The sequence below is a fragment of the Cyanistes caeruleus genome, chromosome 24 (assembly GCF_971803275.1).
Source record: "Cyanistes caeruleus chromosome 24, bCyaCae1.hap1.1, whole genome shotgun sequence".
Taxonomy (NCBI): Eukaryota; Metazoa; Chordata; class Aves; order Passeriformes; family Paridae; genus Cyanistes; species Cyanistes caeruleus.
In genome coordinates, this window is record NC_141724.1 from 5,320,079 (window position 1) to 5,335,748 (window position 15,670).

Genomic DNA, 15,670 nt, shown 5'->3' on the forward strand with positions numbered 1-15,670 from the left:
CAGACTAGGACCAGCTGCAGATTCCTGTGTGAGAAGGAAGAGTCCAGGCCTGGCCCTTTTCTCAAATACACCATGTTTTCACTTGTTGACTTAATTGGCTTCATTCCTGCTTTGCACCAGCACAACAGCAAACCCAGGCATGACACGGGGCCTGTGGTCCCCTATGTGCCCAGGGGAAAGCCCAGGCTTGGCGTGATGACACTGCTTAGGCAAGAGCATGGAGTGTCTGGGCACACTGCCTTGAGAGAGCTTGAGAAACCAACCCAAGCAGGAGGAGATCAAAGGGGCGGCCGACACACTCAATAAAAGTTTGGCAAGGGGAGAATTTCACTGGGATATGGACACACATGTTTGTCCTGTCCTGCCAATGGGCAACGTTCCTGCCTCCTAATGTGAGTGATAAGAGCATCACCGAGCTGCCTGAGCACCTGACATGAGCGATCTTGCCCAGCACAGCCTTCGGGCGTGCCATGGAAGTTGTAGCATGACCAAGAAGCCCAGGGTACAGGAGGGTTGAGCCTGTGGTAACTGAACAGCAGCAACCATATGGTGGTAAACCATGAGTTTGTTCCAACTTGGAGTGTATTGGGAATGCAGATCAAAGCCTGGAGGAATGTTCCCAGAAATCACAGGAGTGGTGGAAAGGGGGGGCGGCAGAATCTAAAATCCACCACGAGCTTTCTGAAGCAAGCCAACCATATCCAGCTGCCACCCTCCCCTTCTACCTGCCCCTTCTCTTCTCCTTCTATCAGTCACTTTAAATCCAGAACATTCTCCCAACCCTATGTCAAAGTGTAAACCTCAGGACAGCAGGACATACCACTAAATCAAGTCTATCCTAAAAAGAGCCCTGAGCACGCCTAGAGCTGAGCTCATGTGCTGTGGACCAGAAATTCAGCCCTGCAAGAATAGCTCTCTTCCCTGTGCTTAGGGCAAAGGCAGTGCCTCCCTGTCCTTCTTGGTGGGGTCATTTGCTCAAGTCTCCTCCACAGAAGGAGTGAATTAAGAGCTGTCTCAGGGGATGTCACACTGGCAGCATCACTTCAAATGTTATTGTTCCATTTTAAATGGAAAGGAAGGAACCATTTCACTGCGTTTCCTGTGGGATATGAATTCTGCAGATATATTCAATGGGTGCCTGTCTGCCAAGCAGGGGGATTTCTGGAGAGTTTGAGTGAGAGGGACAGAGGGAACCAAGCACTTGGAAGGCTACCAAGTGACCATGGATAGAGGAAGGGTCACACACAGGGAGACTTTTGGGTGTCTTACATGAACTGGCATGGGAGTTCATGGCATGAAAGCATGAACATCAAGAAGATGCTCCAAGAACTGGAGCCCCTCTGCTCTGGAGCCAGGCTGGGAGAGCTGGGGTGTTCACCTGGAGAAGAGACAGCTCCAGGGAGACCTAAGAGCCTCTTCAAGTGCCTAAAGGGGCTCCAGAAGAGATGGGGTGAGACTTTGGATAAGGGTCTGGAGGAACTGGACAAGGAGGAATGTCGTCCCACTGCCAGAAGGCAGGGTTAGATGGGATATTGTGAAGGAATTGTTTCCTGTGAGGGTGGTAAGACCCTGGCTCAGGTTGTCCAGAGAAGCTGTAGCTGCCCCTGGATCTCTGGAAGTGTCCAAGGCCAGGCTGGATGGGACTTGGAGCAACCTGGGCTAGTGGGAAGTGTCCCTGCCCATGGCAGGGGGTGGAATGGGATGGGATTTAAGGTCCCTTCCAACTTAAACTGTTCTGTGGTTCTATGACATGTTTCCAGTGGTCACCCTTCCGGTTTGACAGGACTCCCCAAAAGGCTGACCCTTGCCTGATCTGCTCTTGGACAGGTGGGACAGCCGTGCTCCTTGGCCTGGAACACCTGGCATGGGAAGTGTTCAGCACACAGCTGTCCTGGGAGGTGTAGCAAACCTCCAAACCCCACACCTCCAGAGCCTGTGTGCATGTCCCAGCCACACACCCCTCTAGGAAAGCGAGAACAGCCTGTGTGCACAAACACAGACATGTCCCACCTCCTGGTCCCTGAACAGCAGAGCCCATCTTAGACCCCAAGGACACTGACAATTGCCTTGGGAAGTGAGTTCAGAGAAGTTATTGTGGTTGGTGCCTCCCTTTGTGCCTGCCTGCTCCTGGCTTGGCAGGGACCTGTAACCTTGGGGAGGGGAGCTGGGCTGCCTCGGTGGCAGGGAGGAGGTGAAGGTATGCAGAGAAGAGCCAGAGGTGAGACAGGGACAAGGCACAGTCTCAGTGCAACGTGGCCAAGGACAGAAACATTTGCAGCAACACTGAGGCATGGGGCTTTCTCTGGGGCTGGGGGACACTTTGGAACTCTAAATTCACCTGAGACAGGACTCAGTGAAACCAGGGCATCTACCACAGGGTCATCTTCCCCCTTATGTTCTGTGTTACCCAGAGTGCTGAGATGCCACAAGCTGGCTCTGCATGAGTCCCACCAGCACCTGGGGCTCCCTGCCACCCTTCTGAGGCCACAGCCCCAGCTTGGGCTCCATTTAAAATTCACATTCCTCTCCTGCTAATCCTGGAGGTCCCAGATCCATTTAGGGACCTGGCAAACACTCAAACACACCCAGGAGAGTGAACAGAGAGGCACGGAGCTGCCAGGAAAGGAGCCGAGAGGCACATTTAGCCGGGAGTAGGTGTAAGCTGCCAGCAGTGGAGGCTGGGGCAGCCCGGAGCTCCGGGGAGGTGAGGACAGACAGCCAGGTAGGACGGATGCAGGGAGCAGGCTGAGGATGCCGTGCAGGAGCACCTCCCCTCCAGGCAAGCACTCCAGCCTCCCGGACAACACTCCCTCCCATGTGGAAATCAGCAATCAAAAGGAGCAATTACCCCAAATCACAGCCCCCAAGTGACAAATAGCCCAGCCTGCCAGGCAGATCATGTGCTGCAGGAGGCAGGTTACAACCTGCTCACACACATTAAAGAGACGACCCTGTGCTGTTTATGCTGTCAGAGGCCTAATTATGGGAGCAATTTTCTCCAGATTCCCGAGGGGAGAGACAGAGGGAGAGCTCAGGCACCCACACACTGCCACAGGTGAGCGTGGCTTGGTCCCCTGGGTGACCTTTGCAGAGCCCTGGCTCCTGTGCACTCTGCTTGCAGCCAGGATTGCCCTGCACAGCCTCCACACCTGGCTCCTTCCTGGAAAAAATGCCTAAAAACAAACAAGCTTTGTTTCATGAGTACCTTTGCCAGCGTCTATGCCCAAGTTTGGACCTTCTGTGAGAGTGGAAATGAGCCTGGTCACAAATGATGTTCACTGTCTCTGTTTTGGAGATGTAGTATTCCACTCCAAGTCAAGCAGACAAGTTTCTTACTGAAATTTAGTAGCAATTTAGGGTGTTAATCAGGTTGTTAAACCTGTATTTATGATTTCTGGCTGATGGGTGCTGGGACTTCATCCATGTTTGTCCTCATGAGTGAAACAGGAGGAGAAAGTTCACCTCTTCTCTAGGTCAAGCCTAGATTCAAGAGTCCTGGACTTCACTCCTGGCTCTACCACATGCCCTCACCACAGTCCTGATGGTAACAGTGATGCAGTTTCTAATGTCAGTGAAAAATACAAACACCTCTTAATACCCCAGCCTGCTCTGGGCCTTGTTAAGATGTGAGTTCTAAGATCAGGTGATGATGCACTGTGGCAAATCCCACGGGTTTCCTTCAATTAATTTTTTTCAGTAAGTTCTGAAAGCTCTTTGTCCTAGATATGTCCTTTTTTCCATTGTGATGCTTCTCTTTGCTTCGTCTTCCTCTCCCATCCCTTCACCCTCATTCATCAGCCAGGATTTAGGGACAGTGCTCCCAGGGCCACACATGAGCAGAATAGCTCTCCCCTGCTCTACTGTCTGCCAAGGCCTGGCACAGAGCAAGATCTGTAGGCTGGTCACTACCTGTGCTATAATTTCTGTGGACCAGAGACCTCTGTGTCTGTCCAGGAATGAGCTTTAAGCCATGAGCTGTCTCTGGATGCTGAAAATGCTGCATTTTCATTTTGGATGATGTGCAGAGGCTGCCCGAGCTCAGGGTTGTGGCTCAGCCTGCAGGTGCTGCAGCCTCCTCTCAAGGGGACAGTGGCAGGATGGACGAGTTGTTAAGCCTCTGCAGACAAGGGACTGTCATCACAAGGATGTTGACACATGACTGGCTCTTCTTTTCACTGCAGACGCCTCTCTGGAAACCAGATCTCCAGGATCCCAGGGGAAGCTTTCTCTGGCCTCTACAGCCTGAAGATTCTGTAAGTAACTTGCTCCTCTCTGCAGAACAATCCCTGTCCCGGCCTCTCCCCAGCCCCTGGCACTGGCCATGAGCAGGGGATCCCGAGGGGATGCAAAGCTACAAGGAGATGTGGGGTGAGATGTTAAACCCACACTGGCAAACACACCCTGTGGGGACTGGGGAGCTGTGTCCCACCCCACAGACTGTGAGCAGGTCCCCCCAGGGCACAGTGTGACAATGTGCCCTGGGAGAATCTGTAGAGGTTCACATTTTGCAAAAAACTCACCAAACCCCCCTAAAGTGGTGTCCCCCAGATGTGGAGTCCAGACCCCAAACTGGCCCCCATCTGCTCCACTGAGCTGGAGCAACTCGAAGGTCCAGGTACTGCACTCTGACAGGTGCTGGGGAAAGGGGCTGTGCTCTGTCCAGCTCAGTTGTCCTCACCACAAACCTCTGCACGGCCCAGGAGGCCTCTGCAAGGCTCTGGCGTGACCTGGGGAGGGTGGGATCCTTGGACAGTGTGACCTCAGGGATGATGGAGGATCAGGGGTGATGGAGGCAGCTGGATGCAGGAGCACTGCAGCCATCAGGCCATGCCTGGGCTCTGCTAACACTGCTTAAGAAAGGCCATTGCAGGCCACCCACCCCTGCTGTCCAGTGGGGAAGGTCTAAGAGACAAAGCTCCTCTGGAAACTTTGGAAGCCACACTCAGCTGAGCTGGCTCTGCTGTGGCACCCACGCTCACACCTTCCTACGGGCCGTGGTGTCTCACTGCTCATGGAGTCACTCTGCTTTTGTAGCCGTGTGACAGTCCTCAGGATCTGGGCAGGATGTTGAGGTGGGAGTCCCTTTCTCCCTAAGGAACCATCTTAAAAAGCTTCTGCAATAAACATTTCATCCCCAAGGGGATGTTTTGAACTCAGCCACAATGTGAAATTGTTGTAGCTGGTCCAGTTTATGCAGAGAGAGCAGGTATGAACCTGCTCCCAGGATTAGAGAGTATAAGGCTGTTTACTACGTCTTCTGAAGATGTAAAGTATGAATCCTGCCCTAAATCTCAGGGCTTAGAGATTTATCCATCTCCTGCATTAGGCAACAAATCAAAGGAACTGAGGAAAAACCGCAGCTCTCCCACCCAATTTCAACAAGAGGAGCCTTCTGCTCTGGGGACGCGGGAGCTTTTAAAGGTGCTTTTGATCAATTCTGTTTGTGTCAGGCCCAGGTAAGGACGAATGCAGCGTTACCAGAGCCCACAGCTCAGGAGGAAGGGGAGGGTGTGCTCTGGGCTCACTGACACAGGCAGCACCAGCAGGGACACACTCACCAGTGACCCCGGAGCAAGGAGAGGCTTGAAGGGTCAGGGCATTTCCATCTGGGAAATTGTTGCATTGGGAAGCTTGCTCCAGCAAGTCTTGTGAGATGTGGAGTTGGTGTCCTCATGCTGCAGGATGAGCTGCTTTGCTCTCAGCCAGGCTGTGCCCAGTGACACAGGGTGGAATTTGTGCTGCCATGTCCCTCTGGCTGCAGCCCTGCCTGGAACCAAACCATCTGCCTGCTTAGGGACGTGGTTTAATGGTGAAGCTGGCTGTGTTAGGTTAATGATGGGACTCAATGACCTCAGAGGGCTTGTCCAGTCTTAATGATCCTGCTGTTGTCTGGCACTTACCCTGACCCCAAGCATGGAGATGTGTGGAGCACTAGCCCAGCCACAAGGTCAGGGGAGGAGGGTGGATGCTCACAGTGACTGCTCCATCCAGGCCCTGCCATGAACCTCTTATTTAACAAAGTTCCTGCTTCCTAAAAGCGTGCTTTTAGGGTGCTACCAGACCCCATGTCACTGGGAGCATTTCGCTTTCCCAAGACTCTGATGGTTTTCCTGGCCTGTCTGCAGTGGTGTGTTGTGCTGCCATGTGCTCTCACTGATTACTTTCTGTAGTGTTTCTGTGGGCTCCACTGCAGTGGGGTCTTTGGGGGAATGCAGTGGAAGATCCCTGCACCCTCCAGGAAAAGCAGTCATTGACCCCCACCTATTCCTCTGTCCCTGTAAGAGTGAGGGCAGCAGTGAGGGACACAATGGAGGTAGACTGGTCCTTGGGAATTGCTAGAACAGGTCTAGAAATGTTGCCAGGACAGATTTTAGGTGCACTGAGCCTAATCAAGGACTCTTGGCAAGGGTGGGGATTCTCATTTCTCTACTAAGAAAAGACTGAAGAAAACCACAAGGTACTGAAGAAGGCAGGTGAAGGCCACCATGTGTTTCCTTCAGGTTTCCTTCAGGTCACTGCAGCAGTGACCTGGTTGGGGCTGGGGACTCTGCAACAGCTCAGCAGGATCTGCTCCATCTCTCCAGGAATCAGAGTGTACAAGTGTATTCCCTCAGAGCTTGGTTGTGGCCAGGGGTGGAGAGCAGAGCCTGGAGAAAGACCATGGGGCTGGGTCACCCTACTCCTTGTGGCTTGGAAGTGACCAAAACCTCTCACCCTCTTCCCAAGCCACATCTCAGTTCCCTCTTCCCTTTGTTGCACTTCTCTGTACCCCATCCAATCCTGCTGAGGGCCAGAACCCACAGCTGAGCTGGCTCCACCAAGATCTGCCTGTACCCTGGAACTCTGACACTATAAATATAAATTTGAACCTAAAAGACTGGGAGGAATTTGGGGCTGCCAGGGAAGTGCAGTGATTTATAGGATGCTGTTGTTACAGACACTGTGGGTACTACAGAGATAAGGGTGCAACGTTGGTGTAAACTGGAGTGTCTTGTGCAGGACACAGAGGGTCCTGCAATGTGCCAGGGAACTGGGGAGCACCAGACTGGCCCCAGTTGTGTCCATGTCCTGTGGGCTGCTGTGCCCACTGAGCACTGGAGAGGACAGCATTTCATGGGACATGAGGAGCTCACAGCACTGCTCCCCATCCAGACCAAATCCTTGCTCCCTTGGGGTCAGTGCAACCATTCCTGCAGCCATGCGTTTTCCTTTGCACTTTAACCTCCACCAAAACCACTCAGATATTCCTCTCCCCAGAGGGTATCTGGAGGGGAGAATCTGAAGACCCCGTGAGACAGGAAACATCAGAGAGATGCTGGAATGTCAGGTATTAAAAGACAGGAGCATGGAGGAAAGTCCAGTCTCCTCACTTTAGGCAGAGGCAAAGCACTGAGTTTAAACTTAACCATTCTGACACTGCTAAAAATCAAGACAGAAGAGGACTTGGAGAGGGAAAGTCACCTTTCAGGCTTTACACTGAACTTCCCTGGGGGTGTTGGCCAGCTAAGGGCTGCTGCTGGGCTGGGACCCACCTGCACTGAGACACCAGCTGTGATGCTTCTGTTCCTCTTGATGCTGGGCAAGCTTTGGCCAGGCCACACTGTCCCACCTGCCCCACAGGACACGGGGCAGCAGCAGAGCAGCCAGATGACAGCAGGCAGAAGGAGGAGGAAATGCCAAACCCTCACCTGTGGGGAACCTCAGATAGAAATTGCAGGGGTGGTAGAAGAGTGGCATTGATGTGGCTCCCCCGGCCATGTCCTCCTCCTGCAGCTCCTGTGTACAGCTGGTCCCTGGGCAGCCCAGGGGGCCCCAGGGCTGCCAGTGCTCACAAGGGCCACTCCCAGCCTCTGGCACTCTGACTATCACAGATGCCTGTCCCCTCAGCTCCTCTCTTGTACCCCACTCACACCACCCTGCCACTCTCATTTCCCTCTTCCCCTCCCTGCGGGATCTTCTCCCCTCCTGCTGCCCGTGGCACGGGTCAAGTGCAGGGAGCTCCGAGCACCAGGAGCTGCCTCGCTGCTGCAGCCACAGCCTGTTCCCATGGGGGACATGCTGAGAGGCTGCTGGGACCCCTCTGAGATGAGTGTCAGCCACAGGGGACCTGTGCCTGGTGTGAATGTGCCCTGCAAGTCCATAATCCTGGACTGTGCTTCCCCTTCCATGCTGTGCAAGGGGCCCCAGTGAAAGCCCCAGGGATGGATCCCACGGGTGTTCTCTGCAGCCCCCTGGCATGGGAAACCTCATCCACGTGGGCAGCTGTCCCACAAGGAGCAGCACAACCTCTGGGGCTCCTGCTCCTGTGTATGGATTGGTTTCTGCAGCCAAGGTGTGCTGGGGACATAAAACACTGAGTCCTGCAGCCCAGTGAGAGGGATGGGGTAATGAACAATGAGTCAGCTGAGGTCACTTAACCTGGAGGAGAGGGGAATGGGGTTGGGAACAAACCTCCAAGGACAGGCTGCTGCTGCAATATGTATTTACTAATACATATTGTCCATATATCAAGACAAGGAATAGCAGGCTTTGGAGTAGCCATGCAAGCATATTGAGTGGCAACAAGCATATTTGAGGTAGTTTTGTTTATAGCTCTAGATGCTGTGCCACAGGTTGGCTGATGTTTGACAGGTCACAGGCTGTAGTTCAGAATGGCTGCCCCAAACATGACCAGCTGAAACCTGGGGGGTATTCAGGAGCTGACTCACAGCAGGGTCAAAGATCTTACCTCTGGTGACAGGGGTGTCCCCTGAGGAGACAGGCTGATATCTGGGGATGGAAAACATTTTCTTAGTTTAATTTTAGTGTGCTAGAGGCCTAGGGCTAATTGCAATCGTGTGCAGGTCCACAAGTAAACTCTCTCATGTTTCTTGGGCTGTCAAGGGGCCTGGTGCTTTCCCAGTCTTTCCAGAGAATTAGTTTATGTTTAAAAAGGAATGGGAAACACCCTGGGAATTCCTCCACCAACCCGCCTGTGCAGATGGTCCTCTCCCTGCCCTCGGAGTGAATCCCACAGGTACTGGAACCTGGACCAGATTCTTGGCTCTGCCTCCTCTGGCTGCTTCACTGCACAAAAACCACCTGGAAAGTGGCCATGAAGATAGGCCTGTGCAGAAACCATGCAGGGGTACACCCAGGGAAACAGGTGTGTGGAGACTTGGAACAGAGCATGGGAAGAGCCCAGCTGCCCCACTACAACAAAACATCGTGCCACAGGGGGATATGCTGAGATCTTCATGCATGGAACCTGGAGCCAGGCAGGGCCAAGGTGAGATAGGAACCCCTCAGCCCCCCTCAGACAAGGGCAGACTGACAGGGGTGGGTGCTCAGCAGCAGTAGCTGGTGCTCAGAGGTTTCCTGCACTGGCCTCCATCTCTTTGTAGAGACTTTGGGAGTGCAGCTCTCCAGGGGCTGATCTGCAGCACTGTGCACCCACATCCTCTCCACAGAGGCTGATGGTCCTCAGTGCAAGCTTCATTGCCAGGATCATTGGAAACCATTCCATAGGCAGTTCTGACCCCTCTGCAAGCTCCTTCCCTTGCAAAATTAACTCCTTGCTCCATGCTCTCCCAGCCTTGCAGCTTTCCAGCTTGGCAGAATATGCTGCTTAATGAGAGTATCTGGAAAAGTGGAAACTTTTCCATCCTTCCAGACCTCCTCATGAGCTGCCTGGATGCCTGTCACCTTCAAGTGTCCTGGCTGGAGCTTAGTCAGCCAGGAAGCTTCCATTCCAGCTGGCATGGGGCTGACTTGTGCTGCCATAGCTTCCCAGACATCCCAGCCTTGCACAGCTATCCTTCACCGAGCACTGCCCCGCACAGCCAGGATTGCCCCTGCTCTGACTCCTGGCTGAACATGCTGCAGCAGTGGCAGTGCTTGCTAGCCAAGAAGGAATCCCACACCAAACTCCTCAGGGAAAGACTCCAAGTGCTCCCACAACCTCACCCCAAAATGTGGAGGGCAAAATGCTGGGTGCATCCTCTTGGCTGGAGAACCACAGCAGGCCCACACTGCCACTCCGTTCCTCAGCAAGCCCCAGCCAGCCTGTGTGAGTGTGCAGACCCTGTGCTGCCCAACCTTCCTGCACAGCCCGGGGTGTGAGCACTGCCCAGCCCTGCCCAGCACTGCCCAGCCCTGCCCAGCACTGCCCTGCCCTGCCCTGCACTGCCCAGCACTGCCCAGCCCTGCCCAGCACTGCCCTGCCCTGCCCTGCCCTGCACTGCCCTGCCCTGCACTGCCCAGCACAGCCCTGCCCTGCACTGCCCTGCCCTGCACTGCCCAGCACAGCCCTGCCCTGCCCATGGCTCATCTCCATCAACAGGTAGGCTGGACAGAGCCCGACAAGAGTGGCCTTGTCCCCCATGTCCCCCACATGGCCACCTCACCAGTGCCTCCTCTTCTCCTCCTGAACAGTGACCACAGAACCTCCTGTGGCCCAGGACAGGCGCTGACTCGCCTGGCGTGTGAACACACATCAAAAAACATCACCAAAAACATCATGGTTTGGAAGTGACTGGGACACTTCAGAAATCCCTAGACAGACCCTACCTCTTGGCCAGCCCTGAGCCTGTGCAGAACAGAAATGGCTTTGAGACAAAGGGAATGGTGTGGCACATCCAAGAGACGCTCCCATTGGAAGGGAAGAGGAACGTGCAGAGGTTGGAATGTCTTTAATCCCCATGCATGGGCTCCAGGCACAGTTGCCTCCAGCAATAACAGCCCTTTGTGCTGGCTGAGTCACTTCAGCCTCCCAGGATGGGGACACTTTATCATGCACAGGCCTGTACCTCTGAGGGCTGTGTGTCTGCTGAGACTCTCTTGTGCAAGGATCCTGGTGTGATGGGACCCGATCCCAACATTTTTCTGGTCGTTCAGGCGTGGTCCTTGCCAACAAACAATCCTCCTACTTCTGAAAATGAAGCCCAACCTCTGAGGAGCTGTGATTTATTCTGGTTCCAGTCAGACTGCTGTGGGTAGCAGGTGGTGTGTCCATGTCTGCTAGCGTCTGCAAGCCCCAGTATCACCTGAACAGTGCCAAGCAAGGTGACAGTGCTCCATCCACACTTGGGTTTGAGTCCTTGCTGGTCTGAACAGTCTTTGCTTGTCATGTTCACCAGTGTCCTCAGCTTGTCCAGAAGTTGGCTCATCAACCAGCAAGGTCATAGAATCACAAAATGGTTTGGATTTGAAGTGAGCTTAAGGACCACCCCGTTCCACCCTGTGCCATGGCCAGGGACACTTTCCACTGTCCCAGGTTGCTCCAAGCTCCATCCAGCCTGGCCTTGGACACTTCCAGGGATGGGGCAGCCACAGCTTCTCTGGGAAACCTGTGCCAGAGCCTCACCCCCCTGAATAAACCCTAAGAAAATTAGACTCAACAACTGGGAAATCACATCAACTAGTTCAGGATTGCTCCATGTGCACCAAAATTTGAGCTCTGACTAAGGTTGCCTCCAAGCTGCTGTGAAGCAGCACCTTGCTGTAGGAAAGCCAATGAAATCCAGGGATTTTGTTTGAAGGCAGGAGCTGATGGAGAGGCAGGAATAGACAGATGCTGACAGGCAAAGCCTGAAGCCATTGTGATCTGGGATCTCAGGGTCCCTGTGATCTTGTGGACTGAGGTCCAGCTTCACAGACCTCAGTCAGTCACCCTGCAGCAGACCTGGGATCCAGGCAGATCCCTGCACTCCACTCACACCCTGGAAAGCAGCATGTGTAGGGAGCAACAGTGTCTGCCCCAGGCTTTTAGGACCATGGAGTCAGGAGATGACTGATGACTGGTCTGCAGAGTTGTTCCCTCTTTTCAATGCTGTTGACATAAATCATGCAGTGACCTCTTGGAGCAGAATGTATTTGCCATCCTTGGAGAGGGCCTGGAGCCCAGGCCTCCTGCTGCGAGTGCTCTCAGTGAGCTGCAGCATTGTCTTCCCTTTTCTTATACAAGAACAGCATCCCAAAGGGCAAAATGCCACAATTGAGACAGGGAGGGAGCCAGTAGCCCTGTCCCAGCTTTGCACATGCCCTGCTGTCCTCTGAACCTTTTTGCCATCCTCCTGTTACAGCACTGCTGGGGCACCCTGGTGTGGAGCATCCCCAAAAACCAGGTGCCACAGAGAGGAGGTGTGATCCTGCAGGTGTGTAGGGGTTTCCCTGGCATCATCCCCCAGCTTTTGGTACAATTATTTGAGCTCTTCCCAAAATCACATTGTGTGTTGTTGATGAAAAAAAAGATAACATGCAAGGGTGGTTTAATGTGATAGGTAAGGATTGACTGCAGTGAGTAGGGCCTGACAGGGGCTGTCCTTGATACCAGATTTTAAGAGAAGCCATCCTGGGACATCCAAGGATAGACACAGATAAATGTCTTCTCCTGCTAAAACCTGAGCTCCCTGTAAGAAAAGCTGGAGCTTTGCTGAGCTTGAGGCTGAATGAAGAACTTCTTGTTTAATACCAGGGTGGCCCTGTCCCTAGAATATTATCAAGCTCTGTTTGGAATTGGTTTTTAGCTTCTCTGTGTCATGCTCTGATGATGAGTTACTGGATTCATTATGTGCAATGTGAAGAAGTGCTGGTTCTTGTCCCAGTATCTGAGAACTTCTCTGGCTGCCCTGCTGCTGTGAAAAACAGCATTGTCCACCACTCCAGTGGTTTTTGAGGTCTCTGAAACATCTTCCTTAAATACTGTTTGTCTGCACCAAAATGGCATCATTTTGGAACCAGTCCATGCTGATGGTGGTCTGGAAAGTCTCTCAGTCTGTTTTACTGGTTGGAGAAGGGACTTGTAATAAATGGTAGGCAGCCGGATCCAGCAGAAGTGTGACAATGGGCTTTGCTTTAATACTGACTTCAAATACTTCCAATTACCAACACTAAACACCAGTCTCAGATTTCAGAGAGCCACTGAGATTCAGTGTTTGTCCCACCAAAACCCTGAAAGCATTTTCTGAAGCCCCACTCCATATCTCGCTGTGTTCAGATCAGCATCTTCTTGATTTTCAACAGACATGAATTATTATTCCACTTCACTGGGCTGCAGGACCCAGTGTTTTATGTCCCCAGCACACCTTGGCTGCAGAAACCAATCCATACACAGGAGCAGGAGCCCCAGAGGTTGTGCTGCTCCTTGTGGGACAGCTGCCCACGTGGATGAGGTTTCCCATGCCAGGGGGCTGCAGAGAACACCCGTGGGATCCATCCCTGGGGCTTTCACTGGGGCCCCTTGCACAGCATGGAAGGGGAAGCACAGTCCAGGATTATGGACTTGCAGGGCACATTCACACCAGGCACAGGTCCCCTGTGGCTGACACTCATCTCAGAGGGGTCCCAGCAGCCTCTCAGCGTGTCCCCCATGGGAACAGGCTGTGGCTGCAGCAGCGAGGCAGCTCCTGGTGCTCGGAGCTCCCTGCACTTGACCCGTGCCACGGGCAGCAGGAGGGGAGAAGATCCCGCAGGGAGGGGAAGAGGGAAATGAGAGTGGCAGGGTGGTGTGAGTGGGGTACAAGAGAGGAGCTGAGGGGACAGGCATCTGTGATAGTCAGAGTGCCAGAGGCTGGGAGTGGCCCTTGTGAGCACTGACAGCCCTGGGGCCCCCTGGGCTGCCCAGGGACCAGCTGTGCACAGGAGCTGCAGGAGGAGGACATGGCCGGGGGAGCCACATCAATGCCACTCTTCTACCACCCCTGCAATTTCTATCTGAGGTTCCCCACAGGTGAGGGTTTGGCATTTCCTCCTCCTTCTGCCTGTTGTCATCTGGCTGCTCTGCTGCTGCCCCGTGTCCTGTGGGGCAGGTGGGACAGTGTGGCCTGGCCAAAGCTTGCCCAGCATCAAGAGGAACAGAAGCATCACAGCTGGTGTCCTGCTCCTCACACCTCCTACAGCCACCCCCAGGGTCTCTATTCTCTCCCAAGAACCCTTCTGTCCTGCCCTGGCTCTCCTGTGATTCCCACTGCCTAGGCAGAGCTGTAAGCCAATGCTCAGCAGTATTTGTCCAGCTGTTTATCCCTGTTCATTTATGGAGCCTTTCCCTCAATTTCCCTGTAGAATTCTGCATTTCCCAACTGCTCTTCCACACCAACCTCTCTCTGCACCCCTCCTCATGTGTGCAACTTGTTGGCAGAAATGCCAGGTGAGATGCTGTAGATCCTTAATCATGTTTTTCATTTGGAAGGGAATCATTTAAGTGTGGCCTCTCTGCTGCCCTTTTGTACCAAACACATCTTCTCTCCTGAACTAAATGTCAAAATTTAACATTTTACTAGAAGAAAGCTTAAGTCATGGTAGCTGGTGTCTATTCTTTCTTCTCCATTCTTATGGTCTTTTACCTTCCTTGTACAGAAAAAAAACTTTGGCACAACTCTTTTTTCACTAGCTACCATTGACAGTTCCTCATTTCCTTGCTCTTTCCTCTGTGTTCATACAAATAATTTAATGCTAAGTCTCCATTTTCTTCCAGAAGTCAAAAGAGTTCTGTGCTCTATAGCTTTCCTTTTTTAAAGGCTGTCTCTTTCCAGCTTTCATGTCAGATCTGTGACTCTTTGGCAGTGAGGCTGCAGTCACTGCAATGGGAAGGTTTCTTGCCTATGTCCATGCTCTTCTTTGGGCTGCCCCTCACCACTAAAGCCATGCCCTGCTCCTTTGACACTGGCAGTAAATTATGATAGGACCCTGCTCACCATCTCCTTCTGCATTCCATCTCCAATCACTCTTAGAAGGTTTTGTAAAGACTAACCTCATATATGTAAACATTTAGTTTTTTAGGCACTTCCCCTGGCCCAGCTACCCTGCTGGGATGTGTCTGTTATCCAGGGGAGCATGTGTCAGTGATGTCCCAGTTCTGGAAGGAACAAGTAGGTTCAGGACAGAGGCATGTCCAGAGTCAAGACAGCCTTTGCAGAGATGCTGAGATGATGACACCAGTAAACTCAGATGTGTGGTGCTCCAGTAGGTCAGTGAGAGAGGATTGTGTCTGACCAAGTCTGAAACACCCCTTGGAGTGTGGTTCTCACTCTGCCTCCATCCCTAGAGCTGCTCACCACCCCTGGGTGCGCTGTCACCTTTGTCTCCTCTTTTCCCATCACTCCTTTCCCATCATCTTTTCCCGTGTTGTAGGTGTCTCCATGTCCATGGCCCTTCTCCATGCTCTACACTCACTTCCATCTCTGATGGGTCCTCCTGGCTCCTGCTCAGCCCAACAGCCCCAGGCACTGCTCCCTCTGGATCTCTGATTTGGCTTTTCCCACAGCAGATCCCAGTTCCCGCTGCAAGGCTGTGAGGTCCCTGAGCAAACAGCTGGGAGCAGCTCCTCACCCACTGTGCCTGCAGGGTTGGCAAGCTGCCCACGGGCTGCTTTCCATCCCTCTGGAGGGAGCCACGGACACACACAGGCAAAGGATGCCTGACTCCAGGATGGACGTGGCACAGCCTGGCTCAGAGCACTGCTGTCAGTCTGGGATGCACACCTGCAGGGTGTCCCCTTTGTGTGGACATCCTCCCCCCACTGCAGCACCAAACTCACCCCTTGGCCCTCCTGCAGCACGTCCTGGGCCACACTGGGTTGCAGCTCACCTGCTGGCCACCTTAAACTTGCTTAAGAGCCCTGGCTGGCCAACATGGTGCTTTCCAACCGCTCCAGCTTTCCAGCAAGAGCCCAGAACAACTTCAGAAACAAGCA

General features: G+C 53.2%; 1 protein-coding gene across 2 annotated transcripts in view; it reads left to right on the top strand.

The window, feature by feature from the left end:
* The window catches only part of LGR6 (leucine rich repeat containing G protein-coupled receptor 6), a 145,307-nt gene that overhangs the window by 59,625 nt on the left and 70,012 nt on the right, over nucleotides 1–15,670 (top strand). For both annotated transcript variants that reach the window (XM_023942356.2, XM_023942357.2), the window contains exon 3: nucleotides 4,182–4,253. In XM_023942356.2, the coding sequence (XP_023798124.2) occupies nucleotides 4,182–4,253 (72 nt within the window). The remainder of the gene's footprint in view (nucleotides 1–4,181; nucleotides 4,254–15,670) is intronic.